The sequence below is a fragment of the Crocuta crocuta genome, unplaced genomic scaffold (genome assembly GCF_008692635.1).
Source record: "Crocuta crocuta isolate KB4526 unplaced genomic scaffold, BGI_CrCroc_1.0 scaffold69, whole genome shotgun sequence".
Classification (NCBI taxonomy): domain Eukaryota; kingdom Metazoa; phylum Chordata; class Mammalia; order Carnivora; family Hyaenidae; genus Crocuta; species Crocuta crocuta.
This window is the reverse complement of record NW_027551576.1, coordinates 360,707-378,035: the sequence shown is the minus strand read 5'-3', so window position 1 is coordinate 378,035 and position 17,329 is coordinate 360,707. Positions and strand designations below refer to the sequence as shown.

At 48.6% G+C, this 17,329-nt stretch overlaps 1 protein-coding gene across 1 annotated transcript in view; it reads left to right on the top strand.

Moving 5' to 3' along the window:
- SRGAP3 (SLIT-ROBO Rho GTPase activating protein 3) overlaps positions 1-17,329 on the top strand; it is a 258,372-nt gene that overhangs the window by 197,202 nt on the left and 43,841 nt on the right. Inside the window, 3 exon segments of the mRNA XM_077751539.1 lie at positions 3,124-3,208; positions 3,334-3,406; positions 13,940-13,981. Coding sequence (XP_077607665.1) covers positions 3,124-3,208; positions 3,334-3,406; positions 13,940-13,981 — 200 coding nt within the window.

Here is a 17,329-nt window from a genome sequence, read left to right as displayed (position 1 = left end):
CTACCTTCCTGCTAAAGGATGGGTAGGTGATGTCTTGGGTCAGTCTTAGGTTAGTTACCAGCTGGATTTCCTCTTGATGGATTTAGTTCATGGCTCCAGACTGTCAAGACCTTGCTGCCGTTGTTCAACGTACGTACTATCTTTTCAGACTTAATGTTTTATGCAGATCACGGGAGTGTGGCTTATGGTCATACCTTAAAGTTTGTCAGTTAAAAAGCGAATAGGTATGCCAGAGCCAAGGCCAAAGACAGAGTTGTTTAAAACATGCCACTAGGCTGATAGAGATTCACTAAATCAGCACTTCCAGATGGTGGTCATTTAATGAGCCACAAACGCACCCAGTCCTGACACCCAGCTCCATCTTGTGATGGACCTTGTCAAATCCTTTGGTGAAAACAAATAGTTAACACGTATTGTATTTCACAGTCATCACTGTTTGACTTTGTTATTTTCAAGAAAGAAAATAAGACTAGTCTGGGTGAATCAGCCCATGCCAATTTCTGGGGTTCACCACTTCCACTGGGGACCTACTATATTTACAAAGAGAATTTTATGGGTCACAAAGATTAACTAAGGAGTGCACATGAGTATGAATTCACTAAGGCAGCAGAAGCAAAGAAATCCGGGTGGCAAAAGCGGAGAAAAGGGGGCCTGGCCGGCTTGAAAGTAAAAGATAGAATTTACCAGTGTTCATGATTAAGGGTCATGGGCGTTGTATTTTAACTTTAATATCTAATCTATCAACCTGGTTGGCTAGTACACCTCATGACTTGATGTTCTGACATTATTTTAGGCATGTTTAAGGACATGATATTCCTTTTAATACAAGCATCGGTACAATTTGACAGTATTCTTTCCATCATGGTTCATGTATGAAGCCTGGATGAAGCTTGGAAAAAGTAGGCAAAGTCTATGGACTCCAGAGCCCTGGGGTATAATTTCCACCAACCAGTCAATAACCCATCCAGGTGTGAGTTACATGGTTGGGATTAGAGCTTTGACTGCTGGAGGCAGGAAGGCATGAGGGAGAAAGTACCTGCTTATACCTCAGCTCTGCTTCTCATGGCAAAGTTTTCAACACTGATAAGAGCAGAGCGTGTCGTTACTGGAAGCATCCAGAGAGAGCCTAGGGGAGAGCTTTCATCAAACTGAAGTGAGTATTCGAATCGTGTAGGAAGCTTGTTGAAAATGTAGGCTCCCAGCATACCACCCTCTCTGGGGTGGGCCCTGGAAATTTGAACACCTCTAGTCCTCTGTAGTGCCTTCCTCAGGTGTAAAATACGATATTCTTGAGCTGGAATCTGCATTTTGACCCTCTCCCCCGCTGGCGCCACACTCGCGGAAACATCGCAGGTCAATGATCACTTTGCCCTGAGGAGGGAGGGAGTAAGCCGCCCAAGGTGGCCCTCTGAGTGACCACAGCTCTGAGCTTCTCTGCCCCTTTCTGGCAAGAATGGGAATGATGATGCCCCCTACTCTTTGCCGTCCAAGATTGTGGTGAGGACCGGAAGTACGAGCCTGAACCCTGCTAGGTGTTCCAGGGGGAGTGCTTCCTAAGACCTAAGCGACAGGGTCCTAGGAGCCAAGGACTGTGGTTGACGAGAGAGGGCACCACTGTCTCCTGCCAGCCCCACCGTTCCAGAAACCTGTCAAGGCGGGGCCAGGTGAGGTGACCCCAGTCTTATCTGTGCACGGCAGCCCCCACCCGCTGGGCCCCTTCCCGACAACTGTCGTCGATAGGATGATGGTGATGTTCCAGATGCTCCTTTACAGGTCATGTTGGAGTGTCCTGAGCCTCTATAGTTCACCTGTTCGCTTCTCTGCACCCTTTTCCGAGCCTTCTGGCTGGGGCAAGAAAATGGATTTCTCTGTGAGAAACTAGCTGGCAGATTCGGGGCAATCACACCATCCTGTGCCTTCATTTTCAGGGCGTTTGCAGTTGCCATTCCATCTGCTGAAAGTGTCCCTTCCCCTGTGTGCCCACGTGTACCCACACAGCCCCTGCCTCACCTCCTGCAGGCCTTGGTTCACATGGCAACTATGCAGTGAGGTCTGCCCTAATTCCCAGTCCCCCCTTCCTGCCTTATTTTTATCCATAGCATTCACCGGCCTCTGGCCAGTTGTGTATGTTACTTTTCTTTATTAGCTTATCGTCTCTCTTCCCACTCTTCTGTGTCAGCCCCCACGAGATCAGAGCTTCAGCAGAGTGTCTCAGCACTGGCTCTATGCCAGGCACGGCTGTAGGCACTGGGGATCTGGAAACAAATTGGGTGTGGACCCCACCAAAGCGGCTCACAGCCTAGCAAAGACCCGCCCCAGCAGAGAGGGCTCCGGGGCTGTGTTTGCGTGACGCAGGGTGGGCCGAGGAAAGCTGGTCCTTGTGCTGAGGGGTGGCTGAGCTCAGTTTGGGCACAGGTAGATGCGTTTCTGTTCCAGGTGACTCCTGTCCGTCTGCGCTGCTCAGAAGCACATTGGCATAACAAGGTCCCTGAACTTGAGGCAGCCTGGGAGTCCCTGGGACGTGGGGCAGATCAGTTCTGTATGCCAGCCTCACCCGTCTCCTCTGTAAAGAGAAGAAAACTGTATCCCCCAGTGCAGTTCAGGTTATTTTAATAGGAATGTCGTAGGGGGCCTCTGAAGCCCTTCCTCCTCCAGAGCGGGGCCAGATGAAAGGAAGGCTCCTTCAGAGGCTCCTCTGGAACAGATCGGATAAAACGCTCTTGCCTCAGCCGTGTGTCCCCAGAGACGGTTCCCACTTTCATTGCTCGTGGCCCAGAAGCGCAGTGGAGCCTCGATGACTAACGGAGCTGTCTGCTCGGAGCGCAGTCCGCGGTCCTCCCCTGACAAAAGCCCCGTTCACTGCTCGCATTCCCCCTGCGCTTTCTCTGTGTTCGCCACACTGCCCCGAAACGCCCAGGGTGGGAGAGCCGCGCTCAGCGGGGCTGGGGGCTGATGGAGCAGCGCCGAGGGGCGAGTCGGAGGCCCTTCCTTTCCCCACGCGGGGGTCCCTGAGGGGGGCGTGATCTCCCTTTGACCTCCCCGGCATAGCGCTCGGTTCCAGAGGCAGAGACCACGTGACGTGGCCTTGCAGCCCATAATGTGCTTGTGCCTTGTGTCTTACAGAAATTTAAAGAATATGTGAACGGCAGTAACCTCATCACTAAGCTACAGGCCAAGCATGACTTACTCAAGCAGACCCTGGGTGAAGGTGAGTTGGTTGGGTGGCACAGGCCTGTGAGGAGGGCCACGTGTTTTGCTGTGGCCCCTGAGCCATTTCAGCTGAGGCCTGGGGCCCTTGGCCGAATGAGGCCTGGCACCGGAGCCACCCGGCAGGACTGGGCAGGCCGGTACAGATGATGGGAGAGGTCTGGTCTGGCTGCAGAGAACATGGGGCCGCCATGTTAGCGTAGGTTCTGAGGGAGAGTCCAAGGCAAAGTAACGAGAGCGGGTCTGCAGTGGGTAGGGGGTGGGAATCCAGGAGCACAGACGTCTGCGTTGATGTTTTTTAGCAGACACTGTTTGCCAGGAATACTCCTGGAGTGTCTGGCCAGGAGTCTGGGTCCAGAAAAGAAAAAATCCACATGTGTATTTTGGTCCTTGAGGGATGTGGGGAGTAGGCTTAAAATTGCCCAAAGGCTTCCAGTGACAGTTAGAATAAAATCCCAAGTGCTCTCACAGTGCATGAGACCTTATATCATTTGAAGGCTGTCTTTTTCACTGAACGTGTTGATCATTCTCTGCTCCCTTTCTGTGCTCCAGCCACACTAAGCTCCTTTCTGCCTTTTAAAACTCATTGAGCTCATTCCTGCCCCAGGGCCTTGGCATCTGCTGTTCTCTCCGCCTGGAATGCCCTTACCCCCAGATCTCAGATTGGGTGACTTCTTATCCTTCAGCAATCTCAGCACAGATGTCACTTCCTCAATGAGACTCTCTTATCACCCAACCTCAAGAAATCACCACCTCTGTCCCAACACGCTCTCTGTTTGATTTTCTTCATCTCATTTATCACCATGTGAAAACACCATATTTATTATTTGTTCATTTATTATCTTTGGGTACTTCCTCACCCCAACTGTCTCACATCTTCTATCCGAGTAGGGACTTCCTTGTTTATTTTGTCCACCACTTTATCTCCGGTGCCTAGAATAATACCTGGCTTACACTAGGCACTCAGTTAATAGTCACTGGGTGAATGGAAAGGTGACCAGGACACGAGCCTGCCCCTAAGGTCGGGGATGGTTTGCAGCAAATCCTGGTGGCCCTGGAAACTGATGTGAGTCTCAGCTATGAGAGGAGGAGCTGAACGGGGCATTTCTGAAGTTGTGAGGCCTGCTTGGAGCCCCACATCCAGAGATATTCTTGTACTCTGGTGGAGAGGTGTGTAGGCTGCAGGGTGTGCTCTTCCGAAAGGAAAAAGAGCATGCGGTCAAGGAAGCAAGGGACTTCCAAGGTGATGATGCCAGTAGATCCTGAGATGACGGCTTGAATCAGGCCTAGGGATCACCCAGGAGCTTTCCAGGGGATGAGGAGTGTAATTGGTGAGCGTCATCGTGGGGCATGGCATCCTGCTCTTCTCCAGACGGGTGCACCTTCTCGGGGCTGTGCCCTGGCCACTCGGGTCTTCCCTGACACTGTCCACTCGGCACCAATCGGGGGTGGGGGGTGTGAGCTGGAATCTGCAGATGCTTGGCATTTGTGAGCCCCATGCTTTAGAGGAAACAGTGAGAAATCACACCATTTCCCAGCCCCAAGGCGCTTCTAACCTAGTGAGGAGACAATTCATGAATTCATAAAAAATTTAACCGATAACATTAAGTCACACAAATACTAGATGAATTGCCTGGTGAACAGTACAGACTCTTAAGAGTATGAGCCAGGAAAGGAAGGGGTCACCACGGGCCCAGAAGAGCCGGAAAGGCTTCAAGAAAGATGCATAACTGGAGCTTGGAGTAGTAACCAGGACTTTAAAACTATTATCAGTAGAATTTTTTCAATGAACTTTATTGACCTATAACTTATATACAATAAAATCCGCCCATTTTGCATAGAAATCAATTGTGACAAACATATAATACCTAGATCAGGATGTAGAACATTTATGTCAGCCAAAAGCTCCTTTGAACCCCTTTGCAGTGAATCCCTTCTCCTCCACCCCAAGCAACCACTGATCCCATTCCTGTCAGCATAGATTAGTTTTGTGTCTTCTAGCTGGGCAACTCCTGGGAGTGTTGAAAATTTGGGTGCTGGCTATACTCAGGTGTATACATTTGTCAGACCGCATTGATTGGGGGTAAGGGTGGAAGCAGTGAATTGCATTGGGCTTTTTCTTCACTTCCCCTTATACCCCTCTACATTCTGCCCATCCTGACATTTCCATATTGGGCTAGGAGAGTGGGGCTGCAGAGGAGTAGGAGAGCCAGAAAGTCCTAGGGAGGAGCCAAGGTGGTGTGACAGGGACAGCTCCCATGCCCAGCCTTAAAGAGGAGGATTGGTTTTATAGCCAGTGGCCCGGGGGGCTGGAGGCTGTTTCTCAGAGCCATGTACCGAAAGGCAGGTCCATGTGAGTTGGTTGGCTACTTGTATTTTCAAAATCAGGAGCCCTGGTTTTAGAAAACTAGATGTTCTTTTACATTTTTTTAAAATGTTTTATTCATTTTTGAGAGAGAGGTAGAGAGAGCATGAGCAAGGGAGGGTCAGAGAGAGAGGGAGACACAGAATCTGAAACAGGCTCCAGGCTCTGAGCTGTCAGGACAGAGCCCGACACAGGGCTCGAACCCGTGACCTGTGAGATCATGAGCTGAGCTGAAGTTGGACGCTTAACTGACTGAGCCACCCAGGCACCTCTAGATGTTCTTTTAGAAAATAAGATCTCAGATGGGGCGCCTGGGTGGCTCAGTCGGTTAAGCGTCCGACTTTCGCTTGGGTCATGATCTCGCGGTTCGTGGGTTCGAGCCCCGCGTCGGGCTCTGTGCTGACTGCCAGCTCAGAGCCTGGAGCCTGTTTCAGATTCTGTGTCTCCCTCTCTCTCTGACCCTCCCCTGCTCACGCTGTCTCTCTCTCTCTCTCCTAGAAATAAATAAAAATATAAAAAAAAAAAAAAAAGAAAAGAAGATCTCAGATAAGAAAGTGCTTTTCTCCAGCTCACCCATATGTGCTATCAGACACAACCTTTTATTACTGCCCTTGCCCTTTCCTGAATGAACAACCTTAATGAAATCATAAAAAAAATTAGTTTGGGTTGACATAACCCCTGACCCATTTGGTCTTCCAAGTTGACTTAGCCCTTGGCTACACCTTGCTCTGAGATGTGATTTACCAGTCCTCCTTCTGAGTTTTAGGCTGAATAGCAATGAAAAACTGCAGGAAAATGTGGCTTCCAAAGTGTAAGGGCAGATAAGAAAGAAAGAGCCTTCCAGACTAATTTCCACAGTCCTACTCTCTAGTAAGCCAGCAGTGGAAAAGCTTTGTCCTTCTTTTGAAAACTGGGATGGGCCTTGTTAGACTGGTCAGTTTGGGGAAGGATGTTTTTTTAATAGACTTTGTTTTAGAATAGTTAAAAAAAAATTTTTTTAATGTTTTATTTCTGAGAGAGAGAGAGAGAGAGAGAGAGGCAGCATGAGCAGGGGAGGGTCAGAGAGAGAGGGAGACACAGAATCCGAAGCAGCCTCCAGGCTCTGAGCTAGTTGTCAGCACAGAGCCCGACGCGGGGCTCAAACCCACGAACTGTGAGATCATGACCTGAGCTGAAGTCAGACACTTAACCAACTGAGCCACCCAGGTGCCCCTGTTTTAGAAGAGTTTTAGATTTATAGAAAAGTTGCAAAGATAGTACAGCTAGTTCCCATAGACTCCACATCCAGTATTTCCTGTTATTGTCACTAACAACTCATCTTGAGTGAGTATGGAGTTATTTGTTACAAGTAATGAACGCTGGTACATTATTATTTCTAAAGTTAATAAATTGTCCAATTACCGGAAAGAACTGCAGCTGAGACAAAATCTTGAGTCACTTTTGTATCCCCACTGCCTGATAAATGTAGAGGTGGATTCTTAAGGCTCTGGGTGAAAGGGAAGGAAGTGCACTGACTTAGATCGGTACGTTCTTGCCTGTTGGGCAAACGGGACATGGAAAAGATTGAGCAGGCCAAAGCGAGCTCAGAAGCTTGGCTCCTTCATTTTTCTGAGTGTCAACAGATGATTCACCTCTACCTCCACATGCTGACTCTTCCATTCAGTAGAAAGCTTTTCTAAGAGTGGGCCGGGGTAGGTTTACGCCTGCATCAGTGACCTTTTTATGTCCTCTGAGGGCTATTTTGTATTGGGAGGGACAATCTGGAAATTTTGGAAGCAGGTGAGAAATTTGGGGCCACGCAGACTATTTTGATTAAAAAGATACCAAGCGTTGTTGTTATTTTTAATGAAACGTGTCATGTAATCCGTTTCTCTTGAGTAATCTTTTGACAGCATGACTCAAAGAAGCCACAAGTTAGAGGAAACGCAGGTCTTTTGGGTCAACTTAGAAGCAAAATTTTTAACAAGATTGATCCCAGACACATAAGTCAAGAAGCTTCTAGATATCCTGCAAGTTGGCATTCCTTGTTGTGAACGTCATGGACACATCTTGGGAACAAGAATGCGCCTTCTGTGCTCATGGCTATTGGTATGCCATTGATTGGCCATAGGATTCTTAGTTTATCATCCTGAGTCTTAGATCTCTGACCTTTTTACTGCTCTGGGTAGTCTGTAGGTTCCAGGGTTTATACCCAAGATGTGGGTGGCGTTTCAATTTACAGTAGCCCCTCAAGAATGAATAGTGTGTTGTCTGTAAAAGGGATGAGACGTAACCTTTTCAGACCAAGATTTAGTAGCACATTATGGAGCCAGTGTTCACCAGGACCAGACAGTCTGACCTTCTGAAAATGACTGGGCCACTAACTCTAAAATTTATTTTGAAAAACCCCAACAGGTCTCAGAAGGTAAAGGGCAGACATTTTTGGTTTCTAGAAGTTGCGAAAACAGATTCCAAAAGATGTTGGCAATGGGGTTCTTGAGAGCTCATGCTGAAGGGGAATAGATTTGATTCCTTGCCAGAGGAAGGTCTGCCTTGAGTATGTTTCTGACGTTCCACTGCAGGACTTCGGCACTTAGATCCCTACCTCCCCACTGCTTTCCCTTTCTGCCCTTATCTGCCCATTTATCTGTCCGTCCATTATCCAAAGCATAGATGCTATGCTCAGCCTGGACGGGGAGAATAGTGAACACAAGACAGATAAGATTCTTGCCCTCATGGGGAAGAGAGACCTCAAACAGTAAACAAACTACGAAATAAGGAACTATAACCATTTTAAGTGCCATGAATGGGACACTGGGGCTGAGATAGAGAACACTTGTTCATATGGGGGAGCGAGCGGGAGGGGAGACCTGCTTTATGTTGGGTGAGCAGCGAAGCCTCAGAGGGCAGGGGATGTTCAAGCTGAGACTGAAGGATGAGAAGGCATCAGCCTTGTGAACAACTGAGGAAAGAGCGTCCGTGCAGAGGGAACAGCACGCGTGAGTGTTGGAACCAAGAGAAGGTGGAAGAGGAAGCACCTCGTAGGTATCCTTTGGAGTCAGAGTTGCACAGCTCGCTGTAGCCATAAGGGAAATTGTGTGTTTTCTAGCTAATGGAAGCCATTGGCTGACCCCTTTCATGGGTTGCATGAGCTGCAACTCAGGGTCTTGGGTCTGCATGACATCTGTAGCTCAGGTTGGCGTCTGGTGGGAATTTGTCTGAGACTCCAGACACATAATAAGATTATGCAGAAGAGATACGTCCATTTTGCCTAACTTTGAGCCTTTTTTGCTTTGGTCTTTGGCTCCAGTTCAACCAAACGTAGTAACCCTTGTAACTTCTTGTGGCATTGGTCAGGAATTAAAGAACGGTGGTTGATTCCCTCCCAAGTATTATTTTCAGACTTATGTTACTCTGTTCTTACCCCCGTTGCTTCCCCCATCCTCATTCAGTATTGTTTTCTCTAGAGAAAATAAATGCTCAGTTCTTTCTTTTAAAAAGTCCTTTTTATGCATTCGACTCTTGATTTCGGCCCAGACCATGATCTCACAGTTTGTGGGATCCAGCCCTGCATTGGGCTCTGCACTGACAGCGTGTGACCTGCTTGGGATTTTCTCTCTCCCTCTCGCTCTCTGCCCCTCCCCCGCTCACACTGTCTATCTCACTCTCTGTCTCTCAAAATAAATAAACTTTAAAAATTGCTTTTAAAAAGTCCTTTTTTCTCCCATGTGAATGCTGGATGGGATTCTAGTCTAGAGCTTTCCAATATGGTGGCCACCAGCTGTATAGCTGTCAAACCCTTGAAACGTGGCTAGTCTGGATTGAGATGTATAAGCCGAAAACCAGATTTCAAAGAGTTAATACAAAAATCTACAAAATAGTTTATGAATTTTTATATAAATATCCATTGAAGTGATATTTTTGATGTATTAAGTTAAACATTATTAAAATTAGTATCATTTATTTCTTTACTTTTTTTGAGAGAGAGAGAGAGAGAGAGAGAATGAGCAGGGGAGGGGCCGAGGAACAGGGAGGAGAGAGAGACTCTCCAGCAGGCTCCATGTTCAGCATGGAACCCAATGTGGAGCTCTGTCTCATGAACTGTGGGATCATGACCTGAGCTGAAATTAAGAATTGGACCGTCAACCGACTGAGCCACCACCCAGGTGCCCCTCTTTACTTTTTGTGATGTGGCTGCTAGAAATTGTGGCTTCCATTATATTTCTATTGGACAGCCTGGCCTAGGGGTTCTCAACTGCACCATTAAAGGCATGAAGTACTGAATCATGTGTGGATGAACCTCAAAAGCAGGTGCTAAGCGAAAGAAAGCCAGCGCAGAAGACTGGATTGCATGATTCCACTTTTATAAAACGTCCAGATAAGCAAATCCATAGAGACAGAGGATAGATGATCAGTTGTCATAGGCTGGAGAAGCGGAGAGGGAGAGACTGTGAATTGGCACCAGGAGTCTTTTTCGTGTGAGGAAAACGTTCTAAAATTGAATTGTGGTGATGGCTGCACAACTTTGAATATTTACTAAATTATTGAATCCTGCATCTCAAATGGGTGAACTTTCTGATATGTAACTCACGCTTCAATAAAGCCATTAAAAATTAAAAGAAGTCAGTGCCTTGGAGTCTGCAGTTTCAGGGGAATGGAGGGTCCGGAGATAAGATCAGGGAGTCCTCAGTAAGCACTTAGGTCGCCCAAAGAGGGTGTGTTGAAAGAGCTGGGTACACCTCCCGGGGGCAGATGAGGAGGAGACAGCAAGAGAAACTGAGGAACAGGCTGGTGGGCGGGAGGGACACCTGGCAAGTGTGGAGTCATGAAAATCAAGGAGAACACACTTGGTAGGAGGAAGAGAGTGATTCACTGAGTTGACGGTGTTGAGAAGTCAGATAAGAATAGAGAAGACAGTGGATTCGGCCACAGAGCAAGCAGCCGCTGTGGATGGTGAGGCCAGAAGCCAGCTGCCGTGGGGTGAGCGTGGGAAGCCACAGGGCCTCCAGAAAGCTCCTTCAGCAGGTTTTGTAAAGGAGAGAAATGGGAATGGAATTAGAGGGATAAAGTGGGCCCAGAGGAGGTTTCAAAGCTAGATTGTGCATATCCGGGACGTGTGTGTATGCTGATGGAAATGATCCAGAAGAAAGGAGGTTGGTGATGTTAGAGGTGGGGGGAGGGCACTTGCAGAGACAGAGGTCCCAAGAAGGGTGGGTGGGGTAGGACCCAGGGCACGGGGAGGAGGTCTGGGCTTGGCAGAATCGGGATGCTTCCCCAGAGTGCCAGGACGGGAGGTGGAGGGTGATGGGCAGGCACAGGTAGGCGGGTGCGTCTTACGGAAGCGTGCCAAGACCCATCTCACTGGTTCTCTTCTCCAGGGAGGGAAGCGAGGTCTTCAGCTGCAAAGAAAGGCAGGAGAGGTCGGGGTGGGGATGTGGCCGGGTTGCGGAATAACAAGAAGGTAGATACCTTCTTGTGGCTGCTGCTCTTCAGGGCCAAGCACAGGACAGGTGCTTCACAAACCTTTGCTGAGAGAAAGCAGTGCGTGCGTTCTCGAGCTTTAGCATGCACAGAAGGGATCGCCCCCGGTGCTTGTTAAAATGCGGACGCGCGGCTTCTTAGCTCAGAGATTCTGATTCAGGAGGCCCCTGGGAAAGCAAGAAACCCCTGCATTTTTAACAACATCCCCAGAAAATTCTGAAGCACGTGGTCAGCAGGCTGCAGTTTGAAAATTGCTGGGGGAAAAATGTACATGAACAACACAAAATGAAATTTATGCGAACATAGCCTTACAGATAGCAGGCACTGGGGGTTTAATGAGACTCCGTTCTTTCCAGCAGACCATTACTTAGGCGTAATTAGATTTCCCATTTCACAAATAATTAAGTTCAGTTGTTTCTTGTTTCGGGGAAAAGATGAATGTTCGCTGGTGAAAAAAGAAAAAAACAGTCTAACATCAATGTATACTTTTCTTTCCAGGGGANAGGGCCTGGTGCTGCCGAGGAGCACAGAGAAGCTGGGCTGTTCTTAAGGGTGGGCCAGCCCTTCCCCAGTGTCTCCAGGGGGGGATGGTGCAGCCCGTGCAAGAGAGAAGGCTGGCTGCTCTGCTTGTGCTGGCATTGTGCTGGTGAAGCCACGCCCCCTACAGGCCGCTGCCGGGGAGGCGCCTTTCCCAGCGCTGTGGGAAAGCGGGGGGTACCTTCCGTGGGCACTGCCCATCTGGTGGGGCAGTGGTACATATTGCAGAGTGGCTGAAGACAACCAGTAGAGGCCAGAGGCTGTGGGGGTAGCTGTTGACCTGTTTCACCATCTGTTCCGTGGCTGCTGAGCAGACTGTTCAGCCCGGGCGGAGGGCCCGGCCTGGGGTCCCCATTTGCTAAAGGCTTTGGATTTGGCTCGTATGGCACACATGTGGGCAGGTGCATGCGCAGGGCCTCACAAGCGCGCACAGATGCCCCTGCTGCCGAAGCCCTGGCTTCAGAGCTCCTGGGCGCTTGGATGGACTGATGGGGGAGCCCTTTGCTGGGAAAGTAACCAATGGGCAACTTCTGCTTTCTCTCCAGCTTGCTCAACATTACCCTTTGCGCTTTTCCTTGAGCAGACCAGAGCCAGTGGACACTTTCCACTCAGCAGCTGGTAGCTGAGGGGTTGACTTTCAGAGACTGGACCTTTCCTCTACTTTCAGAGGGTTGAAATCCATAAGCAGCCATGTTGCTGCCTGAGTTGTTCCTTAGAGCCCATCCCTCTCCGAGTTCCCAGCAATAGTTATCCCACTGCCCAACACGAATCGAGCCCGGGGCCCAGAATCCTGGAAAGCTGTTATACTTGGCGTGAGGAAAGATGAACCCTCAACCCCCTCCTGCTCATCTGGGTGAGAGTTGGCTGAGACGAGGCCTGGAAAGCTCTGAGGTTTTCAGTTCGCTGGGCCCAGGGTGGGGGAGACGGAGGGCTTTCCAGAAGCTCAGCTCTGCAGCTGTTCTGCTGGGCCCTGCCCGTCTGGGGGCGACAGGACGATTCGTAATGCCAGGCGAGGGCCTTCCTGCACGAGGGCCCGCAGATGTGCAGGGTCACTTTCTAAGAGCCTTTCAGAAACAAACTCCTCATTTATTTATTTCATTTTTTCTGGCAAGAGGATGTTGTAGTCCCCAAACAACAGAAGCCACATTTTACACCAAAGTCTGCAAATAGGAAAGCAGATGGGGGATAACTTGAGCCATCCCTCACTTCCTCCTAATTCCTAGAACTCACGCAAACGAAGATGGTTCCAGCAGATTGCCAGAGAGATCTGTAATCGAACCCTTGGCCAGGGCCCAGGGTCTACCTCAGAGAAAAGTTCGTGTTTTTTGCTTTTTAAAAAAGCCATCTGAGATGTAGTCTTCCACACCCTCTTTGACCCAGGGCCTGGGAAATGCAAGCTGGGACTACAGACCTCCCACTTAGATATATAGTAGACCACAAACCCAGCCATCTGTACTCTGGCCCTTGGCCAAGGTCAGAAACAACTTTGTTGGTAAACTGAAAGCTTCCCCTTACTTCCAAAAACCATTTTAAACTTGTTGTTTAAAAGGGCAATGCCCTGCCAACTTGAAGTGGTTTTTAATTTAATCCTAAAGGCCCTGGCTGAGATGTTTCTATGCTATGGCTCACTGTATTTTCTGCGGTTTCCTGCCCAAGGTTAGTGTCATTTTGGATGATCCTTTGAGCAGGTCCCCTTAGCCAAGCTGCTGCTGACCCTGTATAGACAGACCAATTTTTGCACATGGGCTGCAGCACGTTACATTTTTTTCTCACACTTAACAAACTTAGAATAATCCCGGTTCATAACCCTGTAAAGTAGTCAGACCAGATGCAATAGTGCCCTTGAACAGTGTGTGCATAAATGGCATAGCCAGATGCAAGCGTGGGATTTAATTGTGTTTGTTCTAACCACAGACTGGCTTCCCTAACCCAGGCTGGCTTGTCCCCGTGGCTCGGATTAGCCGTGAAATCACTCGAGATTTCTTGTCCAAACAGATGCAGCCTGACGCACACTCATGCACCCTTCCAAGGGCCGGACTGCCACTGAACACAGTGCTACCCCCATTTTGGATGTTCACACACACATCTCTTGGGCTACCTAGGGAACGTTTTAATCACTACCCTTTTGGTCACAGAGTAATTTTGAGGCCGATTCCTATGTTGCCATTATATGTTACTTTTCATCTTGGTTGAAAGGCAGAAAGGGGACATTGGTCTCTGGTTTCTCTCTCTTCCTCTCCGTGGCTTTCTCTGTTCCTGTTTTCCCTGCCTTTCTCTCTCTCTCTCTCTCTCTCTTTCTTTCCGTTTTGCTCTGCAACTGAGCAGCAGAAGAGATGGAAGGCTTAGGCTGCCCCACTTTCCTTGGCTGAGCTGCCCCCCCGCTCCCCACTTTGTGCCCCACCCAGCACTTCAGTAAGTCAAAATTGATTTGATGTCATGCAAAGTTGGGATAGCTACGTTTCCTTGTCAGAGATTTCCGGTCAGTGCACGGGCCACCACACGGAGAAGGAAATCCCGTTGTGATTTGCACAGTCCTTTGCTTTCTGGATTGGGCAGGAGAAATGGGAAGAGTATCCTTTTCCCCCTTTATTCCATTTTGTAAAGAAAAAAATCTCCTTTCCACTTATTTTAAGGACACTCTTCAGCTGGGCACCCTAGATTTTTCTTATATCGGGGTGTCCAACATCTACATTAAGAACCTCTACTTTTGCTTCCCATGGGTGTTTAATAGATAATTTAAAGTGGCCACAGGATGTTCTGTGATGAAGTCAACTTCCCAATTTCATATCCATACCAGAATTTTGAGTAGGAAGAGCTGAATTAGCCCCAGTCACGTATTTTGTGTGTGACCCTTGGGAAGTTTCTTAATTTCTCATGGGCTCATTTGCCTTATGTTTAAAGTGAATGTAGTAAGTCTTGCCTGCCTCACAGGGTTGTTGTGAGGGTATCATGCATGAGATAAGGAAGCCATCTAAGAACGCTCAAATAGAAACCCCAAACACTAGGGAAACGAGGTGGTGCAGCTGCTCGCCTCACGTTATCCCTGATCCCAAGATTTAAAACCTATGGCCTTGTGTCACATTGTTTACTGTCTCTTTTGGCATTGGGAAGCTCAAAAGCAGATCCATTGTAAGAAATACCACCCCCACATACCCGCATCCTCAAAAATTCAGCAACTTGTGAAAAAGAAATGACATGGACTTAGCTAACCAAATTGACATAGATCCAAGATGGGCTCGAAATAGTCTTGCCTTGTTGTTTCTTTTCAAAATTTTGGTCTGTGCTGTTATTTTGGTTCCAGTGTTTGGGTGGCATGATATTTGGATTCAGCTGTGTCCTTGCCCATGCATGTCCTGCAGCTAGCAGCATTTGCTCAGTACCCAAACACGTAGGAGAAGCTGACTAGATTTCCCTAGACGGCCCAGCTGCTGAAGAAGACAGGCACAGCGAGGCCAGTGAGCAGAGGCAGCACGAACCTCTTTCACCTTGATTGGCTCCACAGTCCATAAGATTTCTTGCCCATCCACAGAAATCAATGAAGACTGTGGGGGCCAGGTCTTTGCTCGTCACGTGTGGACGTTTTATCTGTGCCAGGCTGGGTCCCCACTAGTTGCTCCCCAAATTGTGAACCAGGCCATTTGAAAACGAATTGCCTCTCTTGGTTAGGGGCCCTCCTCCTAACCTCAGAAAGCCCTTTGCCCTGGAAGGCTGGCAGCCTTGAGTCAGGCCAACTTGGGTGGCGAAAGATGAGCAAATAAGCCAACACAGGTATATGCATGGTGAGCAACTCTGGAAACTGGTCCAGTGTTTGTGGCTGTTTCACTGATACTGGTGAACTGTGGTATGGTTTCCCCTCCCTGGAGCCAAGAGTGCAGCACAGGGAATGGAGATCCTAAGTAAAGCAAGACACTTTCAACCTGACCCAACGGGTCCTCTGCTGGCAAGGGTTAATGGGATGGAAAGAATCCTTGGCTGCCTTCAAAAACAAAACAAAACAAAACAAAACAAAACAAAAACGTGCCCTAAGGCTCCATGACTGACCTGGTGGGAAAAATCTTGGCATTGGAGCCAAAGAGGCCTGAGTTTGGGACCTGGCTCTGCCAGTCCCCCTCTCTAGGCCTCAGAGTCTACCTCTGTAAAATGGGACCGTACGTCAGGGTTGAGCTGACGTTAAGTGTGATAACGGATTTGAAAGCGCTTCAGTCAAAGGTGTACTTGACAAAAGAACAGGATACAGTCATCATCCCGCATCACGCGCGGACCCCAAAGAAGCTGTAGCCTCCCTCTAAGGCATCAGTATCTTCATCGCTAAAATGAGAATAATAATTGCCTAGCTCTTAGATCAATGAAATAAAGATTAGTCAAGTGCATTTGAAATGCCAAGAGGCATTAGAAAGCTCAGTGCCCTGGTACGTTGGGAGTTGAGGCTTGGTGATGAATTTAAGCCAAAGTAATGAAAATTAACCCTTCCAATCATCGTTGAAAGTGCCTTGCTTTCTCAGGCTACAGATTACATCTCTGTCCCCTGGTTCCTCCTCCATCTGGTCAGCTTTGTGGGATGACAGCCTCCGATTGGGGTTTCAGTGGTTTCCTGGGTACATACTATTTCCCCCTGTGATCTTGAATGCATTTGTGTGATGCGAGCATTGCTCCTGCCTGACATTGTGGGTAAATTAAGATTCCCTTATGCATCCAAAGGCCTTCAGATGGAGCATTGGACACCAATGTGCTGGGGGTTCAGGGGCTTCCATTTGCATTCTGTGTTCTCCTTCAGCCATGGGTCTTAAGAGCGTCTTTCCCAGTTGTATGTTTGCGTTGGTTGCTTTCTTGATTTCTTTTGTTCCATTTTCCCTAGGCCCCCCTGTCTTCCCCCTAAACCACAGAAAATGAGGAGACCTAGGCCTCTCTCAGTGTGTAGCCATAAACTATTTAACGGCTGTATGGAAGCGTTTATTAAGGTACTTGCTGGGGAGCCACGGAGTCCGCGAATGCGCCCAATGTAATGGCAGCCTTTCTCCACCTCCTCCTCTTGGCCAACGGCCCTACCCCGACCCACTGGAACTTTCAGTCACGCCCTGGCCCGGCCCTGGGGTGAGCTAGTTCCTCACGGCCGCCTCCTCTTAGCTTCAGCAAGGGCTGCTAGACAGACTATTTTGGTCTCTGACCATTTGATCTTAAGTGCCTTCCCGGGATCCTCAGCCCCAGAGGAGGGATCCGATCCTGATGAAACCCATGGAGTCCAAGTGGGGTTGAAATGCCAGCCATGCTCTCCTGCTTCAGAAACTGCAGTCCTAGCTAGCCTGAGGGACAGTTAGGAAGCCACCTTGCCTCACTTCACATCCACGCCTCTCAAGAGGAGATTGGTTAGAAGCAACACAAAGAAAATCCCTGCAGATAAGAGTGTGTTTTTATACAATTAGTTATGATGATGATGATGATGATTAATTTTGATTGACACTATGGCAGCAAAAGAAACACATAAAATGTTTGGGAGAAAACTCTCCCTCTTGGTTTTGCTTTCTGTTAGGCATTTTGGGAGAAAGGAGAAGCGCTGAGGTAGTCCCTTTAGAATTCTAGATTAACCTTGTTCATCCTAAACTAAACATGAAAGTTGCAGCTCAGTGGGCTTCTCTTTTCTTGCCTCCTGGATGCAGAGGGCAGAGGACCGAGGCGTCCGAGGTAGAAGGAATGGGGGCTCAAGGTCACTGACGGATTGCAAGAGAAAGGGGGGGGGGGGGGGGCGGGGGGGTGTTTGGAAAA